The sequence below is a fragment of the Odocoileus virginianus genome, chromosome 33 (assembly GCF_023699985.2).
Source record: "Odocoileus virginianus isolate 20LAN1187 ecotype Illinois chromosome 33, Ovbor_1.2, whole genome shotgun sequence".
Classification (NCBI taxonomy): domain Eukaryota; kingdom Metazoa; phylum Chordata; class Mammalia; order Artiodactyla; family Cervidae; genus Odocoileus; species Odocoileus virginianus.
In genome coordinates, this window is record NC_069706.1 from 34,802,733 (window position 1) to 34,828,325 (window position 25,593).

General features: G+C 53.1%; 4 protein-coding genes and 1 long non-coding RNA gene across 9 annotated transcripts in view; 3 read left to right on the forward strand and 2 right to left on the reverse strand.

Moving 5' to 3' along the window:
- The window catches only part of STAG3 (STAG3 cohesin complex component), a 29,211-nt gene extending 21,598 nt beyond the window's left edge, over positions 1 to 7,613 (reverse strand). For 3 of the 4 annotated variants that reach the window (XM_070460336.1, XM_070460337.1, XM_070460335.1), the window contains exons 1-6: positions 7,437 to 7,613; positions 5,817 to 5,984; positions 4,208 to 4,310; positions 3,713 to 3,826; positions 798 to 894; positions 23 to 99 (exon numbers count right to left, since the gene is read on the reverse strand). In XM_070460336.1, the coding sequence (XP_070316437.1) occupies positions 23 to 99; positions 798 to 894; positions 3,713 to 3,826; positions 4,208 to 4,310; positions 5,817 to 5,974 (549 nt within the window). In that variant the 5' untranslated portion in view covers positions 5,975 to 5,984; positions 7,437 to 7,613. Of the gene's footprint in view, positions 1 to 22; positions 100 to 797; positions 895 to 3,712; positions 3,827 to 4,207; positions 4,354 to 5,816; positions 5,985 to 7,436 lie in introns of those variants that run through there. The other variant, XM_070460338.1, reaches the window with a different exon arrangement.
- A 34-nt stretch (positions 7,614 to 7,647) lies between these two features.
- Positions 7,648 to 14,572, forward strand: GPC2 (glypican 2). Its single transcript, XM_020909540.2, has 10 exons — positions 7,648 to 8,434; positions 9,099 to 9,257; positions 9,587 to 9,909; positions 10,714 to 10,794; positions 11,527 to 11,689; positions 11,936 to 12,066; positions 12,289 to 12,438; positions 12,529 to 12,668; positions 12,765 to 12,937; positions 13,691 to 14,572. Exons 1-10 carry the CDS (start codon positions 8,269 to 8,271, stop codon positions 13,933 to 13,935), a joined length of 1,731 nt encoding a protein of 576 aa, XP_020765199.2. The 5' UTR covers positions 7,648 to 8,268; the 3' UTR covers positions 13,936 to 14,572.
- A 551-nt stretch (positions 14,573 to 15,123) lies between these two features.
- On the forward strand, positions 15,124 to 20,909 carry GAL3ST4 (galactose-3-O-sulfotransferase 4). 2 transcript variants are annotated; one of them, XM_020909536.2, is made up of 4 exons: positions 15,124 to 15,229; positions 16,426 to 16,738; positions 16,913 to 17,216; positions 19,463 to 20,909. In XM_020909536.2, the coding sequence occupies exons 2-4, from the start codon at positions 16,614 to 16,616 to the stop codon at positions 20,483 to 20,485; spliced, it is 1,452 nt and encodes a 483-aa protein (XP_020765195.1). In that variant the 5' UTR covers positions 15,124 to 15,229; positions 16,426 to 16,613; the 3' UTR covers positions 20,486 to 20,909. The 2 variants fall into 2 exon arrangements, with proteins under 2 accessions (XP_020765195.1, XP_070316441.1); XM_070460340.1 differs by lacking the exon at positions 15,124 to 15,229 and adding an exon at positions 15,580 to 16,168.
- Positions 18,434 to 21,945, reverse strand: LOC139032723 (uncharacterized). Its single transcript, XR_011485299.1, has 2 exons — positions 21,867 to 21,945; positions 18,434 to 20,024 (listed from the first exon to the last, which is right to left on the reverse strand). It is a non-coding gene; the product is annotated as an uncharacterized lncRNA (long non-coding RNA).
- TRAPPC14 (trafficking protein particle complex subunit 14) lies at positions 20,977 to 25,496 on the forward strand. The gene is made up of 11 exons (XM_020909535.2): positions 20,977 to 21,730; positions 21,943 to 22,038; positions 22,133 to 22,262; positions 22,436 to 22,522; positions 22,681 to 22,801; positions 22,905 to 23,052; positions 23,199 to 23,281; positions 23,387 to 23,550; positions 24,039 to 24,193; positions 24,405 to 24,598; positions 24,711 to 25,496. The coding sequence occupies exons 1-11, from the start codon at positions 21,320 to 21,322 to the stop codon at positions 24,862 to 24,864; spliced, it is 1,743 nt and encodes a 580-aa protein (XP_020765194.1). The 5' UTR covers positions 20,977 to 21,319; the 3' UTR covers positions 24,865 to 25,496.
- The last annotated feature ends 97 nt before the right edge of the window (positions 25,497 to 25,593 follow it).

The following is a 25,593-nucleotide window of genomic DNA, read 5'->3' on the forward strand; positions in this document are numbered from 1 at the left end:
ATCCTGGATAGTCTTCTTCCACCTCATTAAACTGCTCAGTTAGGTGCCGGATGATCTCTGAGTTAGACATCTTCTTGAACATCTCAGGGGTCACAGTGCCTGAGGAATGGAGGACATGAGGTACTTAGAAGGAAAATAACAGATACCATGACCATTTACATAAACATTTGAAGATGATCTTAAAAATATATTGAAAAGAACTCAGGTGGGGAATCAGAAGACCTGAATCCTAGTCATAAATCTGCTACCATCTAACTGGAATATCTGATATAAGGCAACCTGTCTAGAAAACCCCAGGAAATCAAACAGCAAAAAACTACAGTTAAAAAAAAAATTCCAAACAAAAAGAAAGCAAGAAAACTATGCCAGGTTCTTATAACACAACCTGCAGTCTTATAACACTATCTGCCCCAGTAAATTAGGTCATGGCCTTTGGGGACCTAGGGCCACAGTTTCAGTAGAGAAATATGAGATGAAATGGCTGAGAAATAAGGGATAAGAAAATAAAAGATTACTTAGAGAAAAGAAAAGTCTGATGGTCCAAATCGGTAAATATCATCACATTAGTATGTTTGTTTATTTTTCTCCAAAGGATTCTGTCTCCAAACCAATACATTTCATTACTGGATCACTTCCTATTTACCAATCAACAGTGTAGTTGATAGTAGTTAAATAAGGGAAACTTTTCTTACACTTTACCCTCTCTCTTTAGGAATGCCTAATCCCACTCATATTCACAAGAAAAACTTTTATAAGAGAAAAAGGCTGGGGGTTAGAAAAGGGCGACGTTTCCTCACCTTTACACCCACAAGACCGGATGAAAAAGTTCACCAGCTCCAGGAAAGCTGCATTCTGGTCTTGCTTGTAGCTATCCAGCCACTCATCTACCAAAGACTAGGGAAACAGTGCGGATGATTTCTATTTCTGGCAATGATAGACTAGAAATTCTGTATAAGCTTCCTAACTGAAGCATCTAAACTTCTGATTAAAATATTACAAACATCTTTTAAAATGTACTACTAAACGAGAATGAAAGGTAGAATTCCATAAAAACAAAAATGGAAGTGAAGGTCGCAATTCTGGGAGATAAGCTAGCTGACTTTCGCTGAGGATCTACTAAACCCCAGGAACCCTAACTTTCTGTCCAGATGGATGTATAGAATGTAGAGCGCAGGAGACAAGGGCTAAAGGGCTTCCAAAGAGAGGAGTCCAAAAGGAGGCTCCTGCAAAGAGGCACACCTTCATGAAAGCAAGAATGAGAAATAAATTTACAGGTCAGAAGGGGAAGCAGGACAACTAGCTTGTTATGACCTTAGTGTGGGGTAGAAGAAAAAAAGAATTGTTCCTTCAGAATTCATAACCATAAGCCAGTTCCCATATCTAGATTTGTAGCCCAGATCCATGTTACCAATAAAATCAAAATAATTTCAATCAGAATTTAATTAAAAGTGATTCTTCAGACTTCCTTGGTGGTCCAGTGGTTAAGAATCCACCTGCCAATGCAGGGGACATGGGTTCAATCCCTAGTCTGGGAATATTCCACATGCCATGGGGCAAATAAACCTATGCATGCCACAACTATAGAAACTTGCACTCTACAGGCCGTGCTCTGCAACAAGAGAAGCCACCACAATGAAAAGCCTGCGCACCACAACTAGAATACAGCCCCTGCTTGCCACCACTAGAGAAAGCCTGCACACAGCAACAAAGACCCAGCACTGAAGACCCTGACAAAGACCCCAACAAAGAAACAAGACACTAAAACTAACAATTAGCAGAAAAACAGAATTACATTCACAGGCTTCAAACACTGAAGTTATCACAGATTATAAAATTATTATTTCCATGATTAAATAAAAGAGAAGCTTGAAAATACAAGCAAAGAACAATTAACTTTGGAAAGGGGTCAAACAAAATGTGTAGATGTGCAAAATATAATGAATAAAATTTGAAACTTTAATGAACGGATTAAAAACAGACTGGCTACAACACAAGTGAAATAGAAGATTAAGTCAAAGAAAGTATCCAAAATGTAGCCCAGAGAGACAAATAAAAATAAGGATAAAAGTTATTAAGACACGGAGAATAGAGCGAGAATTTCTAATGATGTCTAATTGAATTCCAGAAGGGGATTAACAGAATGAGAAAGAGGCAACGTTGAAAAAGATTTCTGCATAGTTGTCAAAAGACACCAGTCCTCAGAGCCTGGAACCTAACTGATCTCAAGCATGAAAAGAAAAGTTTATACCTCTGAACATCCTATAATACATAAGAATGCAAAAGCAAAACAGTCTTGAAAACTGTCAAGTAAAAAAAAAAAATTACTTACAGAGGACATGCATTTAACATTTACAAACAAAAACATTTATAAGTTAGACATGCATAAAAACAGTCCCAGCTGTATATGGTTATTCAATTAAATCAAACATTAAAAATGTAGTTCCTCAGTCACACCAGCCACGTATCAAAAATCCATGTGTGGCTGGTGGACTACTGTACCAGACAACAGTGATACAGACATCTCCATCATTAGAGACTGTTGTATTAGACAGTGCTTAGACTGACTGCTGACTTCCAACAGCAATACAGGAAATTAGAAGGAAGTGGAATAATCTTTTTAACATGCCGAGAGAAAAAAAGTCACCTTAGAATTTGATACCCAGCAACCTTTTGAGAACAAGGGTAAAAGACATTTTATACAAGCAAACAATGAGTTTGTTAATAAACTATTTAAAAGAAATTTTAAAACATAAACTTTGGACAGCAAGAGAATGATTCTGTGTGGAAGATTTCAGATTTGAAAGGAAATGATGCAACTAGGAGTTTGCATACTGCAACGAAGATTGAAGATCCTGAGAGCCGAAACTAAGACCCAGTACAAATAAATACTTTTAAAAAGAAGAAATGATGAACAAAAAATGATTAAAATGTAGATAAGTATAAACAAACATTATTTAAAACAACGATGTAAACGTGGAAGAGAAGGAAAGGACAGAACTAAAACACTGCACAACAAACAGCATGTAAGGGGACTTCCCTGGCAGTCCAGTCATTAGGATTCCGCACTTCCACTGTATGGGGCATGGGTTCAGTCCCTGGTCAGGGAACTAAGATCCCGAAAGTCATTTGGCACTGCCAAAAAAAAAAAAAAAAACCCCACCAGTATGTAAACTGTAAGGACTAACTGGAATTAAAATGTGCTTAGGTTCTTGTATGAGATAAAACATTCAAAAGGAAAAAAGAGAAGAGGAAAGAAACAGAAAAGGCAATATAAAGCAAAACCACATAAGATGGTAGAAATAAATTGATATATATCAGTACTGACAATAAATGTAAATCAATCTCTCTTGTTAAAGGAGACACAGGCAGAATGGATAGGTATAATTGTCAAAGTGGAGCTAAAAGTGACAAGGGTGAACACGTTGCCACCCAAATCCAAGCTGCTTCTCTAAATTATCCAATGCCTTTCCTTGCCCCTTCCATCAATCAATAAAAGCAAGACCCACCCTCATCTGTGATACTATTAGGAAAGGAACATTCCCCCTCATGCAAGATCTCCCTTACATCACTCTAAGGATTCACTCTGTGGCCTAATCTGCCTTTCTTGATACCAGTTATGTTCACTCAATCAAGTTTGTAGACATTTGTTATCATTCCACCCAACAAGGAATGCAATGGTATCAAGAAACAGAGGTGAGATACTCTGTTTTACCTGCATGTCACTTTTGGCACCTTTCACAGCATCAAAGAGATCACTGGCTGGTGGCTCTGACTCTTTCTGACCGTGAGCACGTACTTTTCGGGACCTCTTCTTTGGAAGTTTTGCCTAGTTAGTATAAAGAAATCATTAATGTTTTTAAAAAGTAAAAGTGACATTAACACTTACTCTCATCAAAATCACAGTTAGGCTTAAGCTGCCAATTCCACAGCAGAATTTGAGTTACTGACTCAGCTTAGGAATCAAGGATTTTTTATATTGTAAACTTTATTATTTCTAGCCTTATCTCCTTTTAAAAGTTCCTTAACCCCATTCCTGTTCCTCTATACACTAATACTGTATTCTCCGCTCTTCAAAATCTGCCTTCTTTCTACTTCTGTCCCTTAAGACTCTTTAAGCCCTGTCCTTTCATCAAGCATATCACCTGAGCCTCTTCTAGGTTTTCTTTCACCGCTTCCCAGACCAGGTTCAAAAACAAAACTGACTCACTGGGGTTGGTCTGAGTGGCCGTTTTGCTGCTCTCTTCTTCCCATTTCGTCTCAAGCTGTCTTCGAAATCACTGCCTTCACCAGCTGACAAAGATTCACTATCCCTATGAAGGAGTGTGGTTCTGCTTAGATACAACACCCTAGTCCCTATATATAAAAAGGTAAATGAATTATAATTACTCTAACTATATACCCCTCTCCATGAGAAAAATATATTCAGATTTTAAGGAGAGATGAGCTGACTGTTGCCAGAAGTACAGACAATGTCTTAAAGGAAAACTTTCACTTAAAAGAAAACTTTCACTTAAAGAAAGAATTGGAAATGAAGAATGAGGCACTGAGGGAGATGAAGCACAACTCTTTCCTGCTGCTGCTACGTCGCTTCAGTCGTGTCCGATTCTATGCGACCCTATGGACAGCCCACCAGGCTCCTCTGTCCACAGGATTCTCTAGGCAAGAACACTGGAGTGGGTTGCCATTTCCTTCTCCAAGCTCTTTCCTAATATCCACATTAAAAAAAAAAGATAAAGATATTCACGTAGGCAGTCAGGGGGATCACTGCTGTGTAGAGAAAAATTAGCATGGGTCAGGAAGTTGTGTTTGATTAATACTAATACACAAACATTGGAAAAGACCCTGATGCTGGGAGGGTTTGCGGGCAGGAGGAGAAGGGGACGACAGAGGATGAGATGGCTGGATGGCATCACCGACTCGATGGACATGAGTTTGAGTGGACTCCAGGAGTTGGTGATAGACAGGGAGGCCTGGCGTGCTGCAATTCATGGGGTTGCAAAGAGTTGGACACAATTGAGTGACTGAACTGAATACACAAACAGGAGATTGTATCTGTGCCTGGTGTTAAATTTCAGCCCTTAAAACAAATTCACCTCTTACTGACTAAAACATACAAAATAAATATAACCTGGTCGAAAACAGCACAATGATTTAGAAGAGACCAATTAAAATTACCAGGGGATATTTTTATAACTATAACTGAAATATAAACTTTAAAAATGGTGAATCATTATGTTGTATATCTGAAACTTATTTAATATTAAACATCAACTATACCTCAATAAAAAAAATTACCAGGGGATAAATTAGACCTTGTATGAGACTTTTTTTCCTGGAAAAATTAAAAAAAAATTTTTTTTAACCCAAGATGTACTCTCATAACCATCACAGAATAAGCTCATAAATGCCAACAGATAAGGACTTGTTTTTATAACCCCAAATGAAGGAATTACAGGACATCAACTAAAAAGGATATACTAGCTTTCTGGCACCAAATAAAGAACTCTTTCCCCTTTCCCCCATGTCTGGGCCCTTACCAGAGGCTGTCCCTGCTGAACATACAAACGTGTTCAAGAAAAGTTTAGACAAGATGGATGATGGATTTATAACAGGATGGATTATTCTTGACGCTTCCAACACCTAGGGCAGCCGAATGGCACCCAGCAGAACTGGGGGCAGGCGTGGGTCACTGTTCTGAACCAGCACAGCATCTCCTAGCTTTTCTGTCACACACGTGTTGCCAGTTTGCTCGTTTGGAAAATGAAAATGGGAAAAACCTGAGGACGACGCGACCATTTCTCACCAACTCCACTCACCCCTCTGAATTCTGCTCCAAGTCCCGGCCATCGCAGGGCATAGCAACAGACACAGAAGAACTAGAAGAAGCAGACACGCTCCTCCATCCAGCCGCTACTGCTCTGCGCAGCGGCGAGGACGCGCTGCTCCGGGAGGAGGACGACCGATGGGTGGGCATGGTGGTCCAGCTTCGGGAGAGAGGGAAGAGAGGGGAAGACGTCCTCACCTATCACGTCTCCATTCCCAGCTCCAACAATCCCCCTTCTTTACATGGGAATGGCTCTGGAATTCAGAGTTGGGGGGGGGGGTGCAAAATAAGAGGGATAATACACTGTAGATCAACTATACATCAATTTAAAAAAAAAACAGAAAAGCACAGCTTTATGGATAAACCATAAAGGAAGAGAATTTTTTTTTTTTTACAAAATGTGTATGTTTTGGACTTTTCCATCGGGTCCAGTGGTTAAAACTTCACCTGCCAATGGGGGTGGAGAGTGGGCAATGGTTCCATCACTGGTCAGGGACCTAAGATCCCACATGCCTCCCAGGCAAAAAACCAAAACATAAAACAGAAGCAATACTGTTACCAATAAAGACTTCAAAAATGGGGCTTCCCTGGTGGCTCAGTGATAAAGAATCGGCCAGCCAGTGCAGGTGGCATGGGTTCCATCTCTGGTAGAGGAAGACCCCACATGCTGTGGGGCAACTAAACCCATGCCACAACTAAGGAACCTGTGCTCTAGATCCCAGTAGCCGCAACTACTAAAGCCCACTCGGCCTAGAGCCTGTGCTCCCCAACAAAACAAGCCACCGCAATGAGAAGCCCTGGTACTGCAACTGAAGAGTAGCCCCTGCTCGCCACAACTAGAGAAAAGCCTTGGCAGAAACGAAGGCCCAGCCAAAAATAAATAACGAATTATTTTTTTAAAGATTTCAAAAATAGTCCACGGCAAAAATAAAATCCATGTCTGTGTATAACTGAGTCACTCTGCTATACAGCAGAGATTGGCACATTGAAAACCGTTTTTTTTTTTTTCAATACGTAAAAAAAAACGACTGAGAAGGTCCTGACCCAAGGCATCAGGGAGTTAAAGACGCCACTGCCCCAACGCCATCCTCGGGTTTGAGGGTGCTCCCTAAGTCCCCAAGGCACACATTAGGGTAGTTTAAAACACACCCTTATCTCCCCACAATTCAGAGGAGCCTGTGAAACGGAACCAGCTCCCACGGGGTAAACAAAAGACAAGAAAAATAAGAAAATAACCCCCCATCCCGCTACAGAAGCTCATAAACTTCCATTTCTGCAAGGTTAGAACCTGCCCCCCCCCCCCCCCCCACCAAGGACCAGACTGGGACGCGCTTAAGGATTTGGGCCTGGAGGCGCCATCAAAACCGGGCCGGAAACGCTGAAGGAGTCACGGAAAGCTCGCGTTCTCCACTTCTCCAGAAGAGAGGCTCTGTACCCCACCCTCGGTTACTTTATTTGGGTTACAGAGCCGTCTAACCGCTCAAAAGAGTGATTATCTGTCTTCCGGGGCTAGGATTCCTGGCCTCTGTGGAAGAAGCCGTGGGGGAGGGAGGGTCTTCTCAGGGCTGGAGTGCGGGGGATGGCGAACGCCTGGGTGAAAGGGGAGCCTCACTGTGACAGCCCGGGACAGCGACTTCTGGCCGAGCAGCGTTGAGGAAAAGTCACCGTCTCGGGTCCCTTAGGTCTCTGTGGTCACGCCCCCGTCCCTCTGGGTGGCAGGCGAATAGAGAAAAACGCGGGAAGGCGCGAGCCCAACGGTTTGTCTCAGGGTTGCAAGTTGTCGCGAGACTTGAGCGTGTGCGAGCTCGTGCTTACCACGTTCTAGCCACGCCACGCCAGCAGCCTCGTGCTGCCACGAGCTCTCCAGCTTGCAGGCGTGCCGTATCACGTGGGCTCCCGCGCGCTGGCCACCTGCTTTAACTCGGCTCCTCCTGGCTCCTCCCCAGCCCGGCCCCCTGTCCCCAAATTTCCCCTCCATTGGCTGGGCTTCACACTGCCCCAGTAGTAACTCCTTTTAATCTGGCTTCTCAACTACCATAGGCTGAGTTCCACTCAGGCCCCGCCTTTCGATGTAGATAGCCACGCCTCAGAGGAAGACCACACCCCTCCCCTAACCTCCCAGTCCTGCCGAGTCCCGCCCCGCGGCCGAGCTTCCCCAGTACATTGGCTTAATTTCTCCTTGATCCCGCCCCTAAACTCGGCTCCTAACCATTATTGGCGGGGCCCCTCCCCGGGCCCCGCCTCCTGCCCGGCTCCCCGCTCCCATTGTCTCGGCAGATGCCGCCTTGGTCCAGCGATCGTGCTCCAGGTCCACTTTTCGGAGGTCGCGCTCTTTCTCTGGCCGGCGGGACGGTCCTGTGGCAGAGAACCGGCTTTCTGAGTTCGGGCGGCTCTTCTTTCCTCCTTACGACCCACTTTGCGGTCCCAAGGTGGCAGCAGCAGCTATGTACGCGCTGCGCTCTCTTCTGCTTCTGCTGTTGCCCCTCTGTCCCGGTCCTGGTCCTGGACCCGGTATCGAGGCAAAGGTCACCCGGAGTTGCACTGAGACCCGGCAGATTCTGGGGGCCCGGGGATATAGCTTAAGCGTACTCCCTCCCGCCCTGATCTCAGGTGAGGAGAAAGAGGGAGACTAGAGAATTGGGGGCGAGGGAGGGGGCGGCGGCCGGTCCTCCCCATCTCACAATAACTCTCTTCCCTTTCAGAGTGGCCGTTGTAATAATCTTTTCCTCTCACGGTAATAATGTCTCTTCTCCTCCGGAACTTCTTTATCAGGATCACAATAACACTCCCCTTCGCATAACAGCTCTCTTACTCCACCCTCACCCCAGGAATCCCTTTCTAGTGATTAGCAACCCCTCTTGTGTTTCTTTCTTCACAGCCTAATTTGTTTCCCTCGCTATTAACATGAGTCCCTTGTATGGTAGTGCTTTCTTTCTTACCAGGTAACCTCACCCCTCCAAACCCCATTCTTCCCATTGAAACCATCCTGTTTGTCCTTTGAGATCTGGGGTGTGTGGTGTTAGGCAGGCTACCTGAGGACTCTCTGATCACTCAATTGGCCCACTCCTATTTGATCCCATGCCTAAAGGCAGTGCACTTGGGATGGGTGAGGGGACAATAGGAAGGGGGTAGGACCAGGTGGGAATGAGGTGGCAGACAATAGAAAAGAAACCAGACAGCTGGAAGAGAAAGGATGGCCCCCAGAGATGATCAGGAGAAGGAAGGAATTTCATGACAGCACTTCCCACCATTCCTTCATGTCTCCTCTGTCCAGGTGAACACCTCCGGATTTGTCCCCAGGAGTACACTTGCTGTTCCAGTGAGATAGAGCAGAGGCTGACCTGGGAAACTGAGGCCACCTTCCGAGGCCTGGTGGAGGAGAATGGTTCCTTCTTGGTTCACACACTGGCTGCCCGACACAGAAAATTCGATGGTGAGGACCTTGCGTCCCCAAACCTGGCTTCATACCTTCTCTCTGAGCTCATGACCCCCACAAGCATCCTGTACCTACTCCTGACTTCTCCCAAAGGCACTCCAGCCCTGATTTAGCCCCCACTTCCTCACCCTGTGCTCTCTCAGGGTCCTGCCCCACATTCCCCCCCACCCCAGTCTGCCCAGACCTCTAAGCGTTACTTAATTTCTAACTCACTTGTCTTTTCTTTTTTCTCCCCATGCCCATTTCTTCTTGCCTCTGCCTTTTCACTTTTCCATCCTTCTCTGGCTTCACCCCACCTCACACCTCTTTCTCTGCACTTGCCACAGAGGTTTTTCGGGAGATGCTCTCCTCAGCTGAGCACTCCCTGTCCATGCTTTTCCACCGCTCCTTCGGCCGCCTGTATGCCCAGCACACCCCCTTGTTCAGTGGTCTGTTCTCTCGGCTACGGGACTACTATGAGAGGTCCGGTGAGGGGTTAGATGATGCCTTGGTGGATTTCTGGGCTCAGCTCCTGGAGAAAATGTTCCCCCTGCTGCACCCACAGTACATCTTCTCCCCCGACTACCTGTTCTGCCTCACACGCCTGGCCTCTTCTGCTGATGACTCTCTGAAGCCTTTTGGGGACTCACCCCGCCGCCTCCGCCTGCAGGTGAGGGGCCCCAACGCCTGAGCTTCAGCCACCTTTGACCTAGTGACCTCTGAACTGTGTACCACTCACCTCCAACTCAGTGACCCCCTTTTCATGCCTCATTCGCCCCTGACCTGGTGATCCCTATCTTGAGCCCCAGTCACCTCTGCCTGACCCAGATCTCCTTGGTTTCCTTTGACTGGAGCCCCGCCCCCCAATTCTGTGTCCTAGTTTCATACTAGTGGTTGACCCACTCATCTGCTCTTGCTCCCCGCTCCCCTTTCTGACAACTCATCCCTGTTCCCAATATCTTGACTTCCTCTGGCTCAGCTGTGTAGTGTGAGTGTGAGTTGTGAGTGTATTGAAGGCCGGTTCAACACTATCTAAGGATTTTCATTTATAGTATCTCATTTAATTATCATAACTCTATGAAGTAGATGTTCACATTCCTATTTTATAGATGAGAAAACTGAACCTTGAAGAAGTTAAGGTCTCAGAGCCAGTAAGGGGTGGAGCTAGGTTTCACACTCAGGTCTCCTGGCTTCAGATTCAGCATTTGTTAAAATATAAGTCCCTTTATCTCCAAGTCCTGTAAAATGTAATCCTTCCACCTCTTCCCAAGCCCAGTTCCCCTTGGTCCTGCCAGACTCTTAATTCTTTGGTCTTCTTGAACCTGCCTCCCAGAACCACCTGACATTCCTAATCACCCCAAGATAACCTACAAACCTTACCCCCACTGCTCATCTCTTTGGTGCAGTCTCTTGGCCCCAGTGTTGACTGACCCTCAACAGTCTGGTGGTTTTTCTCACTTTTCCCTTCCTCCAGATAACCCGGGCCCTGGTGGCTGCCCGGGCCTTTGTCCAAGGCCTGGAGACTGGAAGAAATGTGGTCAGCGAAACACTTAAGGTTAGAAGGGGCTTGAGTATGGGTGGGGCCCAGGGAGGGAGAGGAAGTGGGAGAGGCCCCATGAGGAAGAGTCAGGGGCCAGCTGGCAGGAGAGGCCTGGCCTTCCCTTAGCAGCCGTGAAGCCCTGGCGTCCTGCGTAAATCAAGAAGACTGCAGTCTTTCCAGCATCGTGACCCATGACCCCTCCCACCTCTGACCCTCTTCTGCCCTCTGATGACTTACCCTCTGCCAGCCTCTCTGACCTGCTCATCTCCACAGCCTCTCTGAGACTGGCCCACTGGCCCCCCGGGTTTTCTCCAGGGCCCCTCAGTGGCTCCCTCCTAGAGGCCAGATTCCTGGTTTGGCCTTCAAGGCCCTCTCTGGACTGCCCATTCTCTCCTTGGCCTCCCAGCCTTACTTCCTGCATCCTCATTTTCCCCTCAACCATGATGGGCTCACTCTTGTCCTTGAACCTTTTCTCAGGCCCCTCACTGCCCCCCCTGGTCCATCTCTCTCAAGAAGCAGGATGTGCAACCCGGCCCCTAGGAGCCTCCCTCCTCAGGTCTGGCGCAGTCCTGGGGTCACTCCTGCTGCCGCGTGGGGTCATCAACCCTAGAGGTTCACATTCAGCTCCATACTTGGAGCCTGGGAAGGGCGGGGTGGGGTATTTGATTTCTCTCTGTGCCCAGCACCAGGCTTGGCTGAGGGCAGCCAGTTGTTTGTGGATGACACAGCCCTGCTCTCTGCTCCCAGATGCCGCTGTCCGAAGGCTGCAAGCGGGCCGTGATGCGTCTGACAGGCTGCCCCCTTTGCCGGGGGGTCCCCTCGCTGCCACCCTGCCGGGGCTTCTGCCTCAACGTGGCCTATGGCTGTATCGGCAGCCAAGGACTGGATCCTGACTGGGGGCCCTATCTGGGTGAGGGGATTCAGGAAAGCCTGAGAGAGCTGTCTGTGTGGGGTGGGCAGGGTGGACTGGGGAGGGAGTGTTCAGCAATGCTGAGTGGAGGGGGGGCGCTCTTCTCATGTCAGTTCTCCCCCCAATCTAAGACCCGCTGCTTGCCTCCAAGGCCTGGGTCAGGATTTGTGGGAACATCCCACTTCAGTGAGTATCTCCCTGGATAGCCCCTCATTTAACCCTTTCTGTGTCTTACCCTCTTTCAAGATGGCCTCCTGTTCCTGGCCGACAAGCTCCAAGGCCCCTTTTCTTTTGAGCTCGCGGCCCAGTCCATCGGGGTGAAGATCTCAGAAGGCTTGATGCATTTGCAGGAAAACAGTGTAGGGGTGTCAGCCCAGGTACAGGGGCCACAAGAAGGGTGGGAGTGTCAGACTGGGAGTTGGCAGGAGAACAGGAGGGAGAAGCGTGGAGGGGAGGCCCTGGGGTGGGGGGACAATGTGGGGTGTTAGGGAGACACTGTAGGGTCTCTGGATAAACCGGGGTGTCAAGGACGTTTGGAGTGTTGGGGTGTGGGTTTTACTGAGGGATGACTGTGTGTGGGGTCTCTTCCGGCGCCGAAGGTATTCCAGGAATGCGGGAGCCCCCAGCCAGCGCGGACTCGCGCCCGCCGTGCCCCAGCCCCGAGGGAGGACGTGGGTCGCTTCTGGTCCGCGGCGGCGGCGGAGGAGGAGCGGCCGACGACTGCTGCGGGCTCCAGCCTGCCCCGGCTGGTGAGTGGCGGGCGGCCGTGGCAGGGGCGCGAGCGCGGGGGACAGGGGCGCGCGCTCCATCTCCGCCCGGCCGGCTCTCTTTACGTCCAGGTGTGGGAGCTCCGCGAGCGTCTGGGCCGGGTGAGGGGCATCTGGGCCGGACTGCCCCAGACTGTGTGCGGGGACCCCCGCGTGGCGGCGGACCTCTCGCAGGAGGCGGCGCCTTGCTGGACCGGAGCTGGACCGGGCCGGTGAGAGCCGGGCGGTGGGCTGCGGGTGCGCGGGCGGGCGAGGCTGACTCCGGGGGCGGGGTGGGGCGGGAGCCTCCGGGGCTGCTCTGCTCGCAGGTACTTGTCGCCCGTGGTCGGCTCCCAGGCTGGGCAGCTCGACAACCCAGAGCTGGATGCAGAAGCTTCAAGCCCCGACCTCCAGACGCGGAGGCGGCGGCTGCAGCTCCGGGCCGCCACCACCAGGATGAAAGCGGCCGCCCTGGGACGAGACCTGGAGCTGGAGGACTGGGGTGAGACCCGCGAACACCGAGAGGACCTCGCTCCGCCCCGCTTTCCGCGATTGGACGCAGGCCAACCCGCAGCCCCGCCCCCTGCGTCTGTAGTCCCTCCCCTCGCGTCTCAGTTACCATTCATTCATTCACTCACGCAGTTCACACGCCTGTATTGAGCGCTTACCTCAAGGGTAGGGAGTGGAAGACCAATGAGAAGATCTCTACCCTTGATTTCACGGTCCCTTGGGGGAGACGGCAAAACATTCCTACCGAGCGGTGGGAAGCTCCCGAGGGTGGGCTGTGGGAAGAGACTGGGGAGCACCGGCAATCCAGGGAGGCGGGGAAGTGGGGTGCGGGTTCCACGGGGCTGGCTCCCCAAAGTAGAATTTGCCAGAGATGCAAGGCACTGACATACATTTTTCTCCCCTCTCCCCCACCGTCTCTGTCTCTCCTCCCCCACTCCTCTTCCTTCGGTTCGCTGCTTCCGTGTCTGTTTTCTCTCTTTTCCTGTTTATCCTCTCCCCCCATCTGTCTTTTTTGTCTGTCTCGTCTCTTCGTGTGTCTCGTTGCCTTGTTTCCATGTCTGTCTGATCTCTCTTCGCCTTCCTGTCACTCACTTTCTCCCTCCTCTCACCCTGCCTGCCCCTGCCCCAACCTCTGACTGTTTTTTCTCGAGTTCTTTTCCTCCCCGCCTGTGGCTGTTTCTTGCACCGTCTCACGCTGCCCCTCTTCACCATCCCTGTCTGTTTCCTATCCTCCCTCTCCCTCTAGAGGACGCTAGCGGCTCTGGAGAGGGACAACACTATGCAGATGACTGGATGGCTGGCGCAGCAGCTGTGGCCCCCCCAGCGCGAGCTCCTCGCCCTCCTCGAAGGGAAGGTGCTGGGGGCAAAGGAGGTGTCATTATCCGCCACAGCCAGGACCGGAGCAGGACTGGAGGGACATCTGTTGGTTTTCACACACAACCCCTCCTCATTCTCTTCCTCTTAGCGCTAGCCCTGCTTGGACCTCGATAACAGGGGAGGGGTGCCCTGGCATCGGGAGGGTTCATGGCCCTTCCCCTCTCCCCCATCAGTTGGGTCGGGGGAGGAGTCGAAGAGGGCTGCAGAGAGGGTAGAGAGGGACGTTTTGGGTGAATGGCTGGGGCCCCAAATCCAGGAGATTTCCATTGGTGGGTTGGGGGTGGGTGTTCACAATATTTATTTTTTCATTTGGTATCTGGGGAGGAAGGGCTGGGGGTGTTTATTTAGGAAGGAGGTATGGTCTCTCCAACCCAGCCTCTATAGTTAGGTTGGTGGTGAGCCCCAACAGGGAAAAAGGAAGGAGTTTTAGAGTTGCAGTTGTGGTGGGGGGGGGGGGGGTGGTGAAAGAAGTTGAAAGTGGGATGGGTGCGGCACCTGGTCTCAGAAACTCAGAAATAGACAAAGCTGGGCGCTTATGGGGTGCAGGGCAGGGGACTAAGTTGTCAGGATCTATTGGCCTGGATTCTGTTGAGTTTTTCAGTATCACTTTCTTAAACTAAAATATCAAAAAACAAAAACCCACATCTCATGGTCTCTGCCATCCACATCCTTCACAGGCATCCCCATTTCATGTTTCAGTGTTCAACTCAGTGTTTATTCTGTAAATAAATGGCTAATTTGTTGGACCCGGTGTATGACTTTCTGTACCTTTAGCCCCAGAGTCTCTGTGACCAGCAGTTCATTTTCTGCCTCCTTATCTTGGAACCTGTCCCCTGGGATTGAATTTGGGCAAGCTGTCCACCCTCTGGGTCTGAATACCTATCTGCAAAATGGGGAGAATTCTGGAGACTAGCAAAACTCTTCTGGAACCAAGGCATCGTTAATATCACCATACTACTGCCCTCTGCCTTCAGGGTGGGTGGGCCCCCTCGGCCCCCATCTCCTCCTCCTCAGTGAAGGTTCCTCTGACTACCTTGTCATATCCTTGATAATGTCTGCTTTAAACTGTTACCATCTTCTTTCTTTTTTCTTTCAGTTGCCTGAATTGAGTCTTTTGTCCTGCAGAAAGCTGAAAGAAAAAGTACAATTGCGAAGGGAGGGTAGAAGTGTCTTCTAAGGGCAGGCTGGGTGCGCTGAAAGAGAAGGAAAGATGCGGGGAAGGAGAGACCCAGAGACTCCGCCGTCAAAGCCGAATCAGCGGCACGGACTGGCGGGACAAAGGGAGGGAGGGGGAGGAGCCTGGGCGCTGAGAAAGTTTCTGGGGAAAGTTGAGCTGAGCCAGGAACCGGGCGGTGGCTGGGGCGGGCGGGCCAGACCCCGATTTCCCTGCTGCTCCTCAGGTGGCCTGGTGAGTGGGCAAGCGAAGCTGAGGCCTAGATCAGTGGAAAGACTCTAGAATTGATGGGAGGAGTCATGAGGGGTTTCACAGAGAGAACCCCAGAGGGAGCCAACCCAGGGCTGGCAACAGACTGAGCAATCCCCAAAGCTGGAGGGGTCCCAGGGCTGGAATTGGAGGTAATGGGAGGAGACAGAGATGGGTGGAAGGAAGACAAGAAATCTAAACGTGGGAGGGGGTGCGGTGCAGGGCTGGACCCTGGGGCTAGGTTGGGGGAGGAAACGGGGGGGGGGGGGGTAAGGGGGTGATGCCAGAGAGGGCGGGTCTCTAGGTAGCAAGTGTGGGTTCTCTGCCTGGGGTCGCTTTGGGCTCATCCTGGAAGAGGGCTGTCAGGGCTTGCTGGAAAGACGGGCTGTGGCCCGTGGCTGTGGGTTGGAATGAAGGGGCAGGTCTGGACTCCCAATTGATTGGGAAGCTGGGGCCTGAGAAGGAATTCCAAAGCTCAGCGTTCGCTTTTTTTGTCTTGCTATCTTTGTGTCACAGAGTTTCTCTCCCCAGCCCCACCTTCTCGATCCCCTCTGGGTGCACTGCTGGGATTGGAAAGTGGAAACGGGGGTGTGTTTGGGGGGGCGTTTATGGCTGGGACTGGGCTTCGTAAGCAACCCTACACCCCCCAGGCCGCTCTCACACACTGGCGTCAGCTCGCGCCCGCAGCCACCGCCGCCGCCGCCGCGAGGGAAAGGATGCCTGAGCTTAGATGAGCCGGTCGACTCTTACTCCTTACAAAGTCGCTCCTGCGGTCTCACTTCCCTCGGTTTCTAAGCCGTGTGCCCCGTCAGGCCTTCCTTAAGGCTTCCCCTCTCAGCCTCAGAGAGGGGCGCTGCATTCGGACTTGGCACAGGCAGAGGGACAGAGGAGGTGGCCTGGGGCCTGGAGATGTCCATCTCCCTGGTACGAGTGGATTGGTCTGATCGTCCTCCCTTTCACTTCCAAATCCCTGGGGCTTGGGGAGAAACAGTCCTTGGAGGTTGGCGGGAGCTGCAGCTGACAGCAGAGCCGCAGTCATGGGGCACCTGGAAGATCTGGGTGTACAGAGAGCTCCCCTCCTGCCCCCCTGCCTGCAATGAGGTCGCGGCTGCCCGGCAGCAGGAGCGAAGGCTCTTACCCGCTCCTTAGATTCCCCTCCTTCCCCCTCATTTCCCTTCTAGACGCTGACGGAGGCAAAAATCTGCTAACTCAGGGGGCAGACTCAACCGGGGCTGCGAGCAGGCCTGGGGAATGAACCCCCGAACTCGAATGAGCGCCTTCCGCGGCTGCACGGCGGTCTCCAGCTGTCTCTGCCTCTGCGCCTGGCCCTTGCCCTGTCCCTTTCCAGCGTCACCCTTCCCCGGGCCACATGGGCCTTCTGTCTCCCACCAGGACCATGCGCCTCTGGGGGCCCCGGGGCCTGGGGGTGGCTCTGGGAGTCTTCATGACCATCGGATTTGCCCTCCAGCTCTGGGGGGGTCCCTTCCAGAGGAGGTGAGTTCCCATCTTGTCCCAACGGCCCCCAGATGCCCCCCGTGCTCTTGTCTGTTCCATCTGGGGCTGTGACTCTTGGGGCCTCAGAGGACACTCCATGCCTTCCTGGCTCCATGAGACACCCATCCACCTGCTGGTGAGGGACAGGACACTTCCCCTCCTGTCTCTCCCCAGGCTACCCGGGCTGCAGCTCCGACATTTCTGGGCCTCAGCCCCGGGACCAGCTGCTCCATCGTGCCCGCCGCGGCAGCGCCTTGTGTTTCTGAAGACACATAAATCCGGGAGCAGCTCTGTGCTGAGTCTGCTTCACCGCTATGGGGACCGACACGGGCTGCGCTTTGCCCTCCCTGCCCGCTACCAGTTTGGCTACCCAAGACTTTTCCAGGCCTCTCGGGTCAAAGGCTACCGCCCTCAGAGTGGAGACACCCAGCCCCCTTTCCACATCCTCTGTCATCACATGAGGTTCAACCTGAAAGAGGTGAGGAGTGTTGATGGGGTGGGAGGGACTGGGGAGAAATGGGCTCAGGCCTGTAGCCAAGACCACCAGGGGGGAGACCCCAGGCAATGGGGGCTCCCCAGGCATCTCCTTACCCAAAGGTTGGGCTGGGGGGCGGTCCCACAAAGGTGGGAGTCCTGTTCTCCTCTCCTCAGCTGTCCCTTCCTCAGAATTTTCTGGCACCTGAAGTTCTGCCTTCTCCCATCTAGAATTTACTAGTCTTTTTCCTTGATCCATTTAGCCTGCTGGCAGCAGTGCCCTGCCAACTCTCACCCCACCCCACCAACCCTCCCTCCAGGTGCCCCTGGCCCTTCCGGGCCTCTCCCACTGATACCACCAGGGGCCCTGCGCAGTCACTGCCTTCGGACCCACCTTCCTCTCACGCCCTTCACCATGTCTGCCAGATTCCGAGGATCAGCTATATGCCAAGCTCTAGCCCAACCCCAGCCCCCCTTCCTTGCCCCCAGCCTCAGTTCTAAATGGGGTGATGCGTGCACGCACTCACATGTCATCCACACACACACACAGGAACCTGGGAGCTCTTGGAGGAGGAAATCTATGGGCAAATGAAAACATACAGGCCAAGAGCCAACTTTCACTGAACATGTCTTGAGTGCTGGGTAATCGTCCTACCGTCACCCTGCCAGGAAGGCATAAGTGTCCCCACTACACAGATGAGGAGATTCACTTCCAGAAAGGCTAAGGGACTGGCCCTCTGTTAACAGAAAACTGCAGACTAGCATTTGAACCCAGGCCCAGCTGCTCCAAAGTGCCTTCCATTGCATGTGTGTGTGCGTATGTGTGTTTGTTATTTGGAACGGTGGGAAGACTATTCATCAAAAGAGGTGGGGTGTTCTCAACAGGTGGGTTTTATAGGGAAGAGTGGACATGACTTTGTAGTAAGGGAAATATCGGGTGTTCTCAGAGCAAAACATCTCAAAGACACGGTGGCAGTGGGGTGTGTGTGTGTGTAGGTGACGGTACTTCAGTGGTGGCTGCAAAGACAGTCCTGTTGGAGCTGGAGCTGAAGAAAGGAGCAGCAGCATGAACTGATCTAACAGGCAGCGAGGGGCACTGTTGAGAGTGAAGCAAGGACAGCTTCACTGTCACTGAGGCAGGTGTCTCTGGAGTTCAGGATGACTGTCACCACCATTCACTGACTACCTCCCATGTTCCATGCACTTGCACATTCTTCAAAGTGAGTATTAACCCAGATTTATTGATGGAGGAATAAAGGCTCTAAGAAGCACAATAACCTGCCCAAAGTTACACCAGTTGGTAAGTGGCTGAATGGGAATTTTATGCCAGGTCCCTCTGATGCCATGGACTGTTCTCTGCACTCTTCCCCTATGCCTTCAAAGACACAGTTCACAGGCTTGTCCTTCAGGCATGCCCCACATCCACAAAACAGAGTGGAGGGCTTGTCAGGGAGTCATGGTAACGACCACAGTCACATGCAGAGGCAGAAATCCTTCAGGGAGCCCCAGAGCTGGATTCTGGTGTGGATCTGCCTGCTGGACCACACTAGGGTGTGGCTCAGCCCAATGCCCACCTTCCTTCTTGCCAACAAGTGGCATCTTACGTCCCAAGACTCAGAACAGATCCTTACTGAATGGCCATGGCTCCTCAGTGCCCATTTCAGGGATGTCTCTTGCTTTCCAAGATGCCAAGGAGCCTCCCAAGTGCCCTGACCTTCAGCCATGCTGGGCTTGGCCTGCCCACCTGACACCTGTGCCTGAGATAGAATTATGGTTGCTATCTACTTGCTGCCAGTGATCCTCCTGAGGAGGCCTGAAGCCAGTTCCTTTCTTGGAGCTGTGACCAAGAATCCCAGGGTAGACATGTTATAGGTTTTTGTTGAAGAAGTGAACACAAGGCTTGATTCCTAGAAGTGTTACCAACCAAAGCAAACAGAAAGGCCTGAGGAAATTAATGTTTTCCAGGAGTTCCCCATATTCTGGGTTCCTTCCTATCCTTATCTCATGTAACCTCCATAATCATCTAGGAAGGAAGGTATGATGGGTCCCATTTTGCAGATAAGTAAATTGAGTTTCAGAGATGTCAAGCACCTTACCAAGGTCTGTGCAGCTAGTGCAGGCAGCTGGGGGTTCCCAGCAGAGCTGTCAGGAGGAGGCTGGAGGCGGCCGGGGGGTGAGTGCGCACTGGGTCTGCTGTTAAGTTTCTTCCTCTATAGTTCACTCTCTGTGCTGGTTTCCTCTCCTCCCCAGGTACTTCAGGTCATGCCTTCTGACAGCTTCTTCTTTTCCATTGTCCGAGACCCAGCGGCTCTGGCCCGCTCTGCCTTCTCCTACTATAAATCCGCGTCATCGGCCTTCCGCAAAGCACCATCCTTGGCTGCCTTCTTGGCCAATCCTCGAGCCTTCTACCGACCTGGGGCCCGGGGGGACCACTATGCGCGCAACTTGCTATGGTTTGACTTTGGCCTCCCCTTCCCCCCAGATATGAGGACCAAGAGAGGGAATCCACGTGTCTCCAAAGACCCCAACCCTCCCCAGTTACCTTCTGGTGCTGGCCCTCCAGCCCACACCCTGGATCCCAATGCTCTCTTCCATCCTGTTCCCACTGTTGCTGATGGTCACAGCCAGATGTCCAGCCCCGCCTCTTTAGATTTGGGATCTTCATCCTTCATCCAGTGGAATCTGGCCTGGCTGGACTCTGTCTTTGACCTGGTCTTGGTGGCTGAGTACTTTGATGAATCACTGGTCCTGCTGGCAGATGCGCTGTGCTGGGGTCTAGATGACGTGGTAGGCTTTATGCACAACGCCCAGGCTGGAGGTGGGCAGGACAGAAGCACCATTGACGACGGTGGACTGACCACTGAGGACAGGCAGCTGACTGCCCGGGCACGAGCCTGGAACAACTTGGACTGGGCTCTCTATGTTCACTTCAACCGAAGTCTGTGGGCCCGGATAAAGCAATATGGCCAGAGCCGGCTGGAGAGTGCTGTGGCGGAGCTCCGGGCTCGCCGAGAGGCCCTGGCTAAACACTGTCTGGTGGGGGGTGAGGCTTTAGATCCCAAGTACATCACTGACCGGCGATTCCGCCCTTTCCAGTTTGGGTCAGGTAAGGTTTTGGGTTATGTGCTCCGAAGTGGGCTGAGCCTCCAAGACCAGGAGGAGTGTGAGCGCCTGGCTACCCCCGAGCTGCAGTACAAGGATAAGCTAGATGCCAAGCAGTTCCCCCCAACAGTCTCTCTGCCCCTCAAGACTTCAAGGCGACCCTCCCCCTAAGCATCAAACCACTGTCTTAAGCTGAAGAGCAGTTAAGCCATAGGGCGCCAGTGATGACTGTGAGGCAGCCAAATGCCCTTTCAGCTTCCCTCAGAAAGCATGTCTGCTCCCCAGAGGACAAGTGGAACTTTGCAAGAATGTGGGTCCTACATCCTCCAGCCTGTGCCAAGGAATCCCAGACCGAGCAGCAGGCTCCCTCCCATTTTTGCCTCTTCCCCTTTCCCACCCCCGACCCCATCCCCATCCCTGAAGGTACAAGCTGCACTTTCGAAGGCCTTCTGGAGGAGCAAACCATGGAGTACGACAGAGCAAGTCTGGGACACAAGGGATCAGAATAATACGTCCATCTATGAAACACTTGTTACTGGGCTATGCTCATTTCACTATGAATGAAATGTTTAATTAATAAATAATTTGAAACTTCGACCTGCTCTAGAGCGACAAGGAAGGGGATGGAGCATCTTCCTGGAAGAAACGGGGTTGGCGGGGGTTCTTTTCGTAGTCCAAGAACTCTAGCCTTCTACAGCAGCCTAACCCATGCCACACCCGCCCCTCTCCGAAGTCCGGTCACCTACAAATTCCGGCGCCTCCGAGGCCACGCCCCTTCCCTTCCGCTTCCGGTTTCTCACCAGTCATTCGGTCCCGCACCCCGGTTCCGGCCCCGTGGGGTCTCGGTTCCGGGTTCGTTGCCCCGGTTCCCGGCCCCAGCTGGTCTGTCGGGCCGGCCCGGCCGCGCGCAGCACCAGTCGGAACTCGGGGCTCCCGGAACCACCCTAGCGGTCCCTCTGCCCTCCGCCGGCCCTGGCCCACCTCGCCCCCCGGCCCGCGCCGCCCATGGAGTCCCAGTGCGACTACTCGATGTACTTCCCGGCCGTGCCGCTGCCGCCGCGCGCGGAGCTGGCGGGGGACCCGGGCCGGTACCGGGCGCTGCCCCGGCGCAACCACCTCTACCTAGGGGAGACGGTTCGCTTCCTGCTGGTGCTGCGCTGCCGGGGCGGCGCGGGGTCCGGCGCCGGGGGCGGCCCAGGCTTGGGCTCCCGTGGGGCCTGGGCGGAACTGGCGACCGCCCTGGCCGCCCTGGCCTCGGTCAGCGCTGGAGGCGGGGCGCCCGGGGGCGGTGGCTCGGGCGACCAGGACCCCGAACCCCCGGGGGGCGGGGACCCTGGCGGTGGGGGGTTGTTTCGAGGCTGCAGCCCCCTCCTCACCCACGGCCCGGGCCCTGCTACCTCAGGGGGAGCGACCACGGTGAGGAGCCCGGAGGGCCACGACACAGGGCGGAGGGGCGGTTTGCTGGGCTCCCAAGACCGGAGGGGAGAGGGACGCTAGCGGGAAGCTGGAGGCCTATGACGGATGAGGAGAGGGGAGGGCGAGAACCACGTACCGTATATCTTAAAGGGGACGCGGGCGCGGCGGGCGGCCTTGACTCTCCTGACCTCTTCACCCCTCTGGCAACCCAGCTGCCTGTGGAGGAACCAATTGTGTCCACAGATGAGGTCATCTTCCCACTCACCGTTTCACTGGATAGACTGCCCCCAGGGACACCTAAGGCGAAGGTAAGGTTAGCACGGGGTGGAGCTCTGTTTGAATTCAGACGCCCTTTCTGAGGTTGTTTCTCCTTAACTGTGGTCCCGTGTCCCCTGTGCTCAGATTGTAGTGACCGTGTGGAAGCGGGAGGTTGAGGCACCGGAGGTCAGAGATCAAGGCTACCTGCGCTTGCTGCAGACCCGGTCTCCTGGGGAGACCTTCAGAGGCGAGCAGAGCGCTTTCAAGGCCCAAGGTGGGGAGGGGAATGCAGAGGGGAAATGCTCGTGTCTGGGTTCTGTGGGGACGGTGGAGGGGTGGCACCAGCAAGTGCCCGATCCGGGCAGAGGTCCAGAGGAAGACTGGACCTGTGGGTTGGAGGTGAGGTGTGCCCAGCCCGTCATCTCCAGCCTCCGCCCTCTCCTGCAGTGAGCACCCTGCTGACTCTGCTGCCCCCTCCGGTTCTGAAGTGCCGCCAGTTCACTGTGGCTGGAAAACACTTGACCGTGCTCAAGGGTGAGCAGACTAGAGGCTCCAGTCTTGGGTAGCAGCAAGGGTGCCGGCTGGGTGGCAGTTACCCTGGACAATACAGTGGGGATAGATCCGTTTTAGGGGGGAGTTGGTGTGGTCCGAGGAGCTCAGATACTCTGAGCTGAGCTGGTTACCTCCCACAGTGCTGAACAGCTCCTCCCAGGAGGAAATTTCTGTCTGGGATATCCGCATTCTCCCAAACTTCAATGCCAGTTATCTACCTGTCATGCCCGACGGCTCTGTGCTGCTGGTGGACAATGTCTGGTGAGGCCCGGGAGGGGCGGGGCCGCAGAGTGCTGGGCACAGCCGCAGGGCCCAGAGCTCTGGCAGCGAAAGGTCCAGCTCTGGTCCCTTTCTTCTCAACTAGTCACCAATCTGGGGAAGTCTCCATGGGCTCCTTCTGTCGGCTCCCTGGTACCTCTGGCTGCTTCCCCTGCCCACTTAGTGCCCTGGAGGAACATAACTTCCTGTTTCAGCTCAGAGGGGGTGAGCAGCCCCCTCCAGGGGCCAAGGAGGTGAGTACAAGGGACTGGCGTATTTAAGGAGAAAGGCTGAGAAAATGCAATGGGAAGGGAGAGGCCAGGGAGTTGACTAATGGGAGAGGGAACCTCTCCTTCAGGTCATCACACACAGGTGATGTTTCTGCTCATCCGTCCAACAGGGCCTAGAGGTTCCCCTGATCGCTGTGGTTCAGTGGTCCACGCCGAAGTTGCCCTTCACCCAGAGCATCTATACCCACTACCGGTGAGTTTGTGGGACACCCCCCATGCTCCCCACTGGGCACCATCCTGTTCATCTGTTTCGAAACACACACATCCTGCTTCCTTCTCTCTCTCTCACTGCTTCTAGCTTGCCCAGCATCCGCCTGGACCGCCCGTGCTTTGTGATGACTGCTTCTTGTGAGTCCCCTGTTCGGACCTATGAGCGTTTCACTGTTACCTATACGCTGCTCAACAATCTCCAAGACTTCCTTGCTGTAAGGCTCGTGTGGACCCCAGAGCACGCCCAGGCTGGTAGGTAGCTGCTAGGAGGGGAAGGGAAAGGAAGATGTCATGGAGGCGGGTGACTTGTGGCAGGCTGCTTCAGCTGTGTACCTGGGTGGTCTCCACAGTGTCATAATGGAGAGTTTAGAGAGGCTGTGGGGCGGGAGTTGGGTTCCCTGTTTGACTTGTACATCTCCCATTTCTTAGCTGTGTGACCTTTAGTAGGTTACTTAACCTCTCTGAGCCTCAGATTTCTCATTTCTAAAATGGAGAAAATAATACCTCATGGGGCTGTCACAGCAACTTAGTAAGTTAACATATGTGAAGTGGTTAGAATAGATCTCGGCACACAGTAACTATTAGCTACTGTTGTTTATGAAGTTCAGCAAACAATAGCATATAGTCAGTTTACTCCACAGAGTGGCTCTGAGCAGCAAACAAGACTGTGCTCATGAAAGCCCCCTGCAGACCCAGAAAGGCCACACGGACTGTTTCCCAGCCCTGTTTCTGACCCTCAGGAAAGCAGCTGTGTGAGGAGGAGCGCCGGGCCATGCAGGCAGCCCTGGACTCCATCGTCTGCCACACACCCCTCAACAACCTCGGCTTCTCCCGGAAGGGCAGCGCGCTCACCTTCAGTGTGGCCTTCCAGGCTCTGCGGACTGGGCTCTTCGAGGTGGGCTGGGTGAGGCCTAGCGTCGGGTGGGAGGAGTCAGGGCTGCTGGCTTCTGTGTCTGAAGCATAAATGGGTGGGTGCTACAAAGCCGGGTGGAGGGAAGGTGGGCTTTAGATCCCACTTCGGCCTGTCAAGTGGGGAAGATGACCTGAAAGGAGGTCAGGGGCCTGGCAGCCGAGCTGGCCGGCTGATCTGTGTCTCCCCACCCCAGCTGAGCCAGCACATGAAACTGAAGCTGCAGTTCACTGCCAGCGTGTCCCACCCGCCGCCCGAGGCCCGGCCTCTCTCTCGCAAGAGCAGCCCCAGCAGCCCTGCTGTCCGGGACTTGGTGGAGAGGCACCAGGCCAGCCTGGGCCGCTCTCAGTCCTTCTCCCACCAACAGCCCTCCCGTAGCCACCTCATGAGGTATGAAGTGTGCGGGGAGGGGCCCGCGGGCTTAGTAGAGGCTGGGATTGGAAAGGGAGCAGGACGGGACCCTGGGGTCTGGCCAGAGCCCATAGCCTCCACCTTCCTCCAGGTCGGGCAGTGTGATGGAGCGCCGGGCCATCACGCCCCCCGTGGCCTCCCCTGTCGGCCGCCCCCTCTACCTGCCCCCGGACAAGGCTGTGCTCTCTCTGGACAAGATCGCCAAACGCGAGTGCAAGGTCCTGGTGGTGGAGCCGGTCAAGTAGACCACCCGGCCGCCTCCCTCTCACACTCTCGGAAATGGATAGCCCCCAGCGTGGGTGCTCCCTCCAGGCTTCACCTCCCCGGGGAGCCTCCCACCTAGGGTGAGGGGGCCCCCGCAGGGCCGCCTGTCTGTGTCTACTGATGAGGGACGAGGGAAGAAGCTGTGAAATGGCCGGGGATGGCTGCAGCGTGAAGCCAACAGTATTTCCCGGACTTCCTGGGGGGGCTGGCCCCACCCCGTGGCCAGGGCAGGGGCTCCAGGAGCTCCCTTGCCCCCTGCCTTGCACCCTGGTTCTAAGTTTACAAAGTGTTTTCCTAGTTCTTCCTATGTTGTCTTCCCCGCCTCTGACATTCCCTCCCTCCCTCCCACCCGCAGGGCTGAGATCAGAGGGTGGTGACGGTAAAGGGACCGACAATGACACGACCCTCCTGTCTCAGGTCAGGGGAGAGAGCTAGGTGGCCTCCCCTCATCCTCCTGTTTACGTTTGCAGCCTGAAGCACTTTAAGTTGTGTGGGATTTTTGGTTTGGGTTTTTTTTTTTTTTTTTTGGTCTGTCTGTCCCTGTAACTTATTCTCCAACTACTGCTTCCAACTGAAATAAGACTATTAAATGCCTGTTCAGGAGGGAGAAGAAGACTGTTACTTGTGCGTGGGTGGCAGCAGCAGAGACCTAAGGGCTCAGAAAGATTCCCTCCAGCCTGTACACCAGATAGCTCCCTTCCTACCCATTT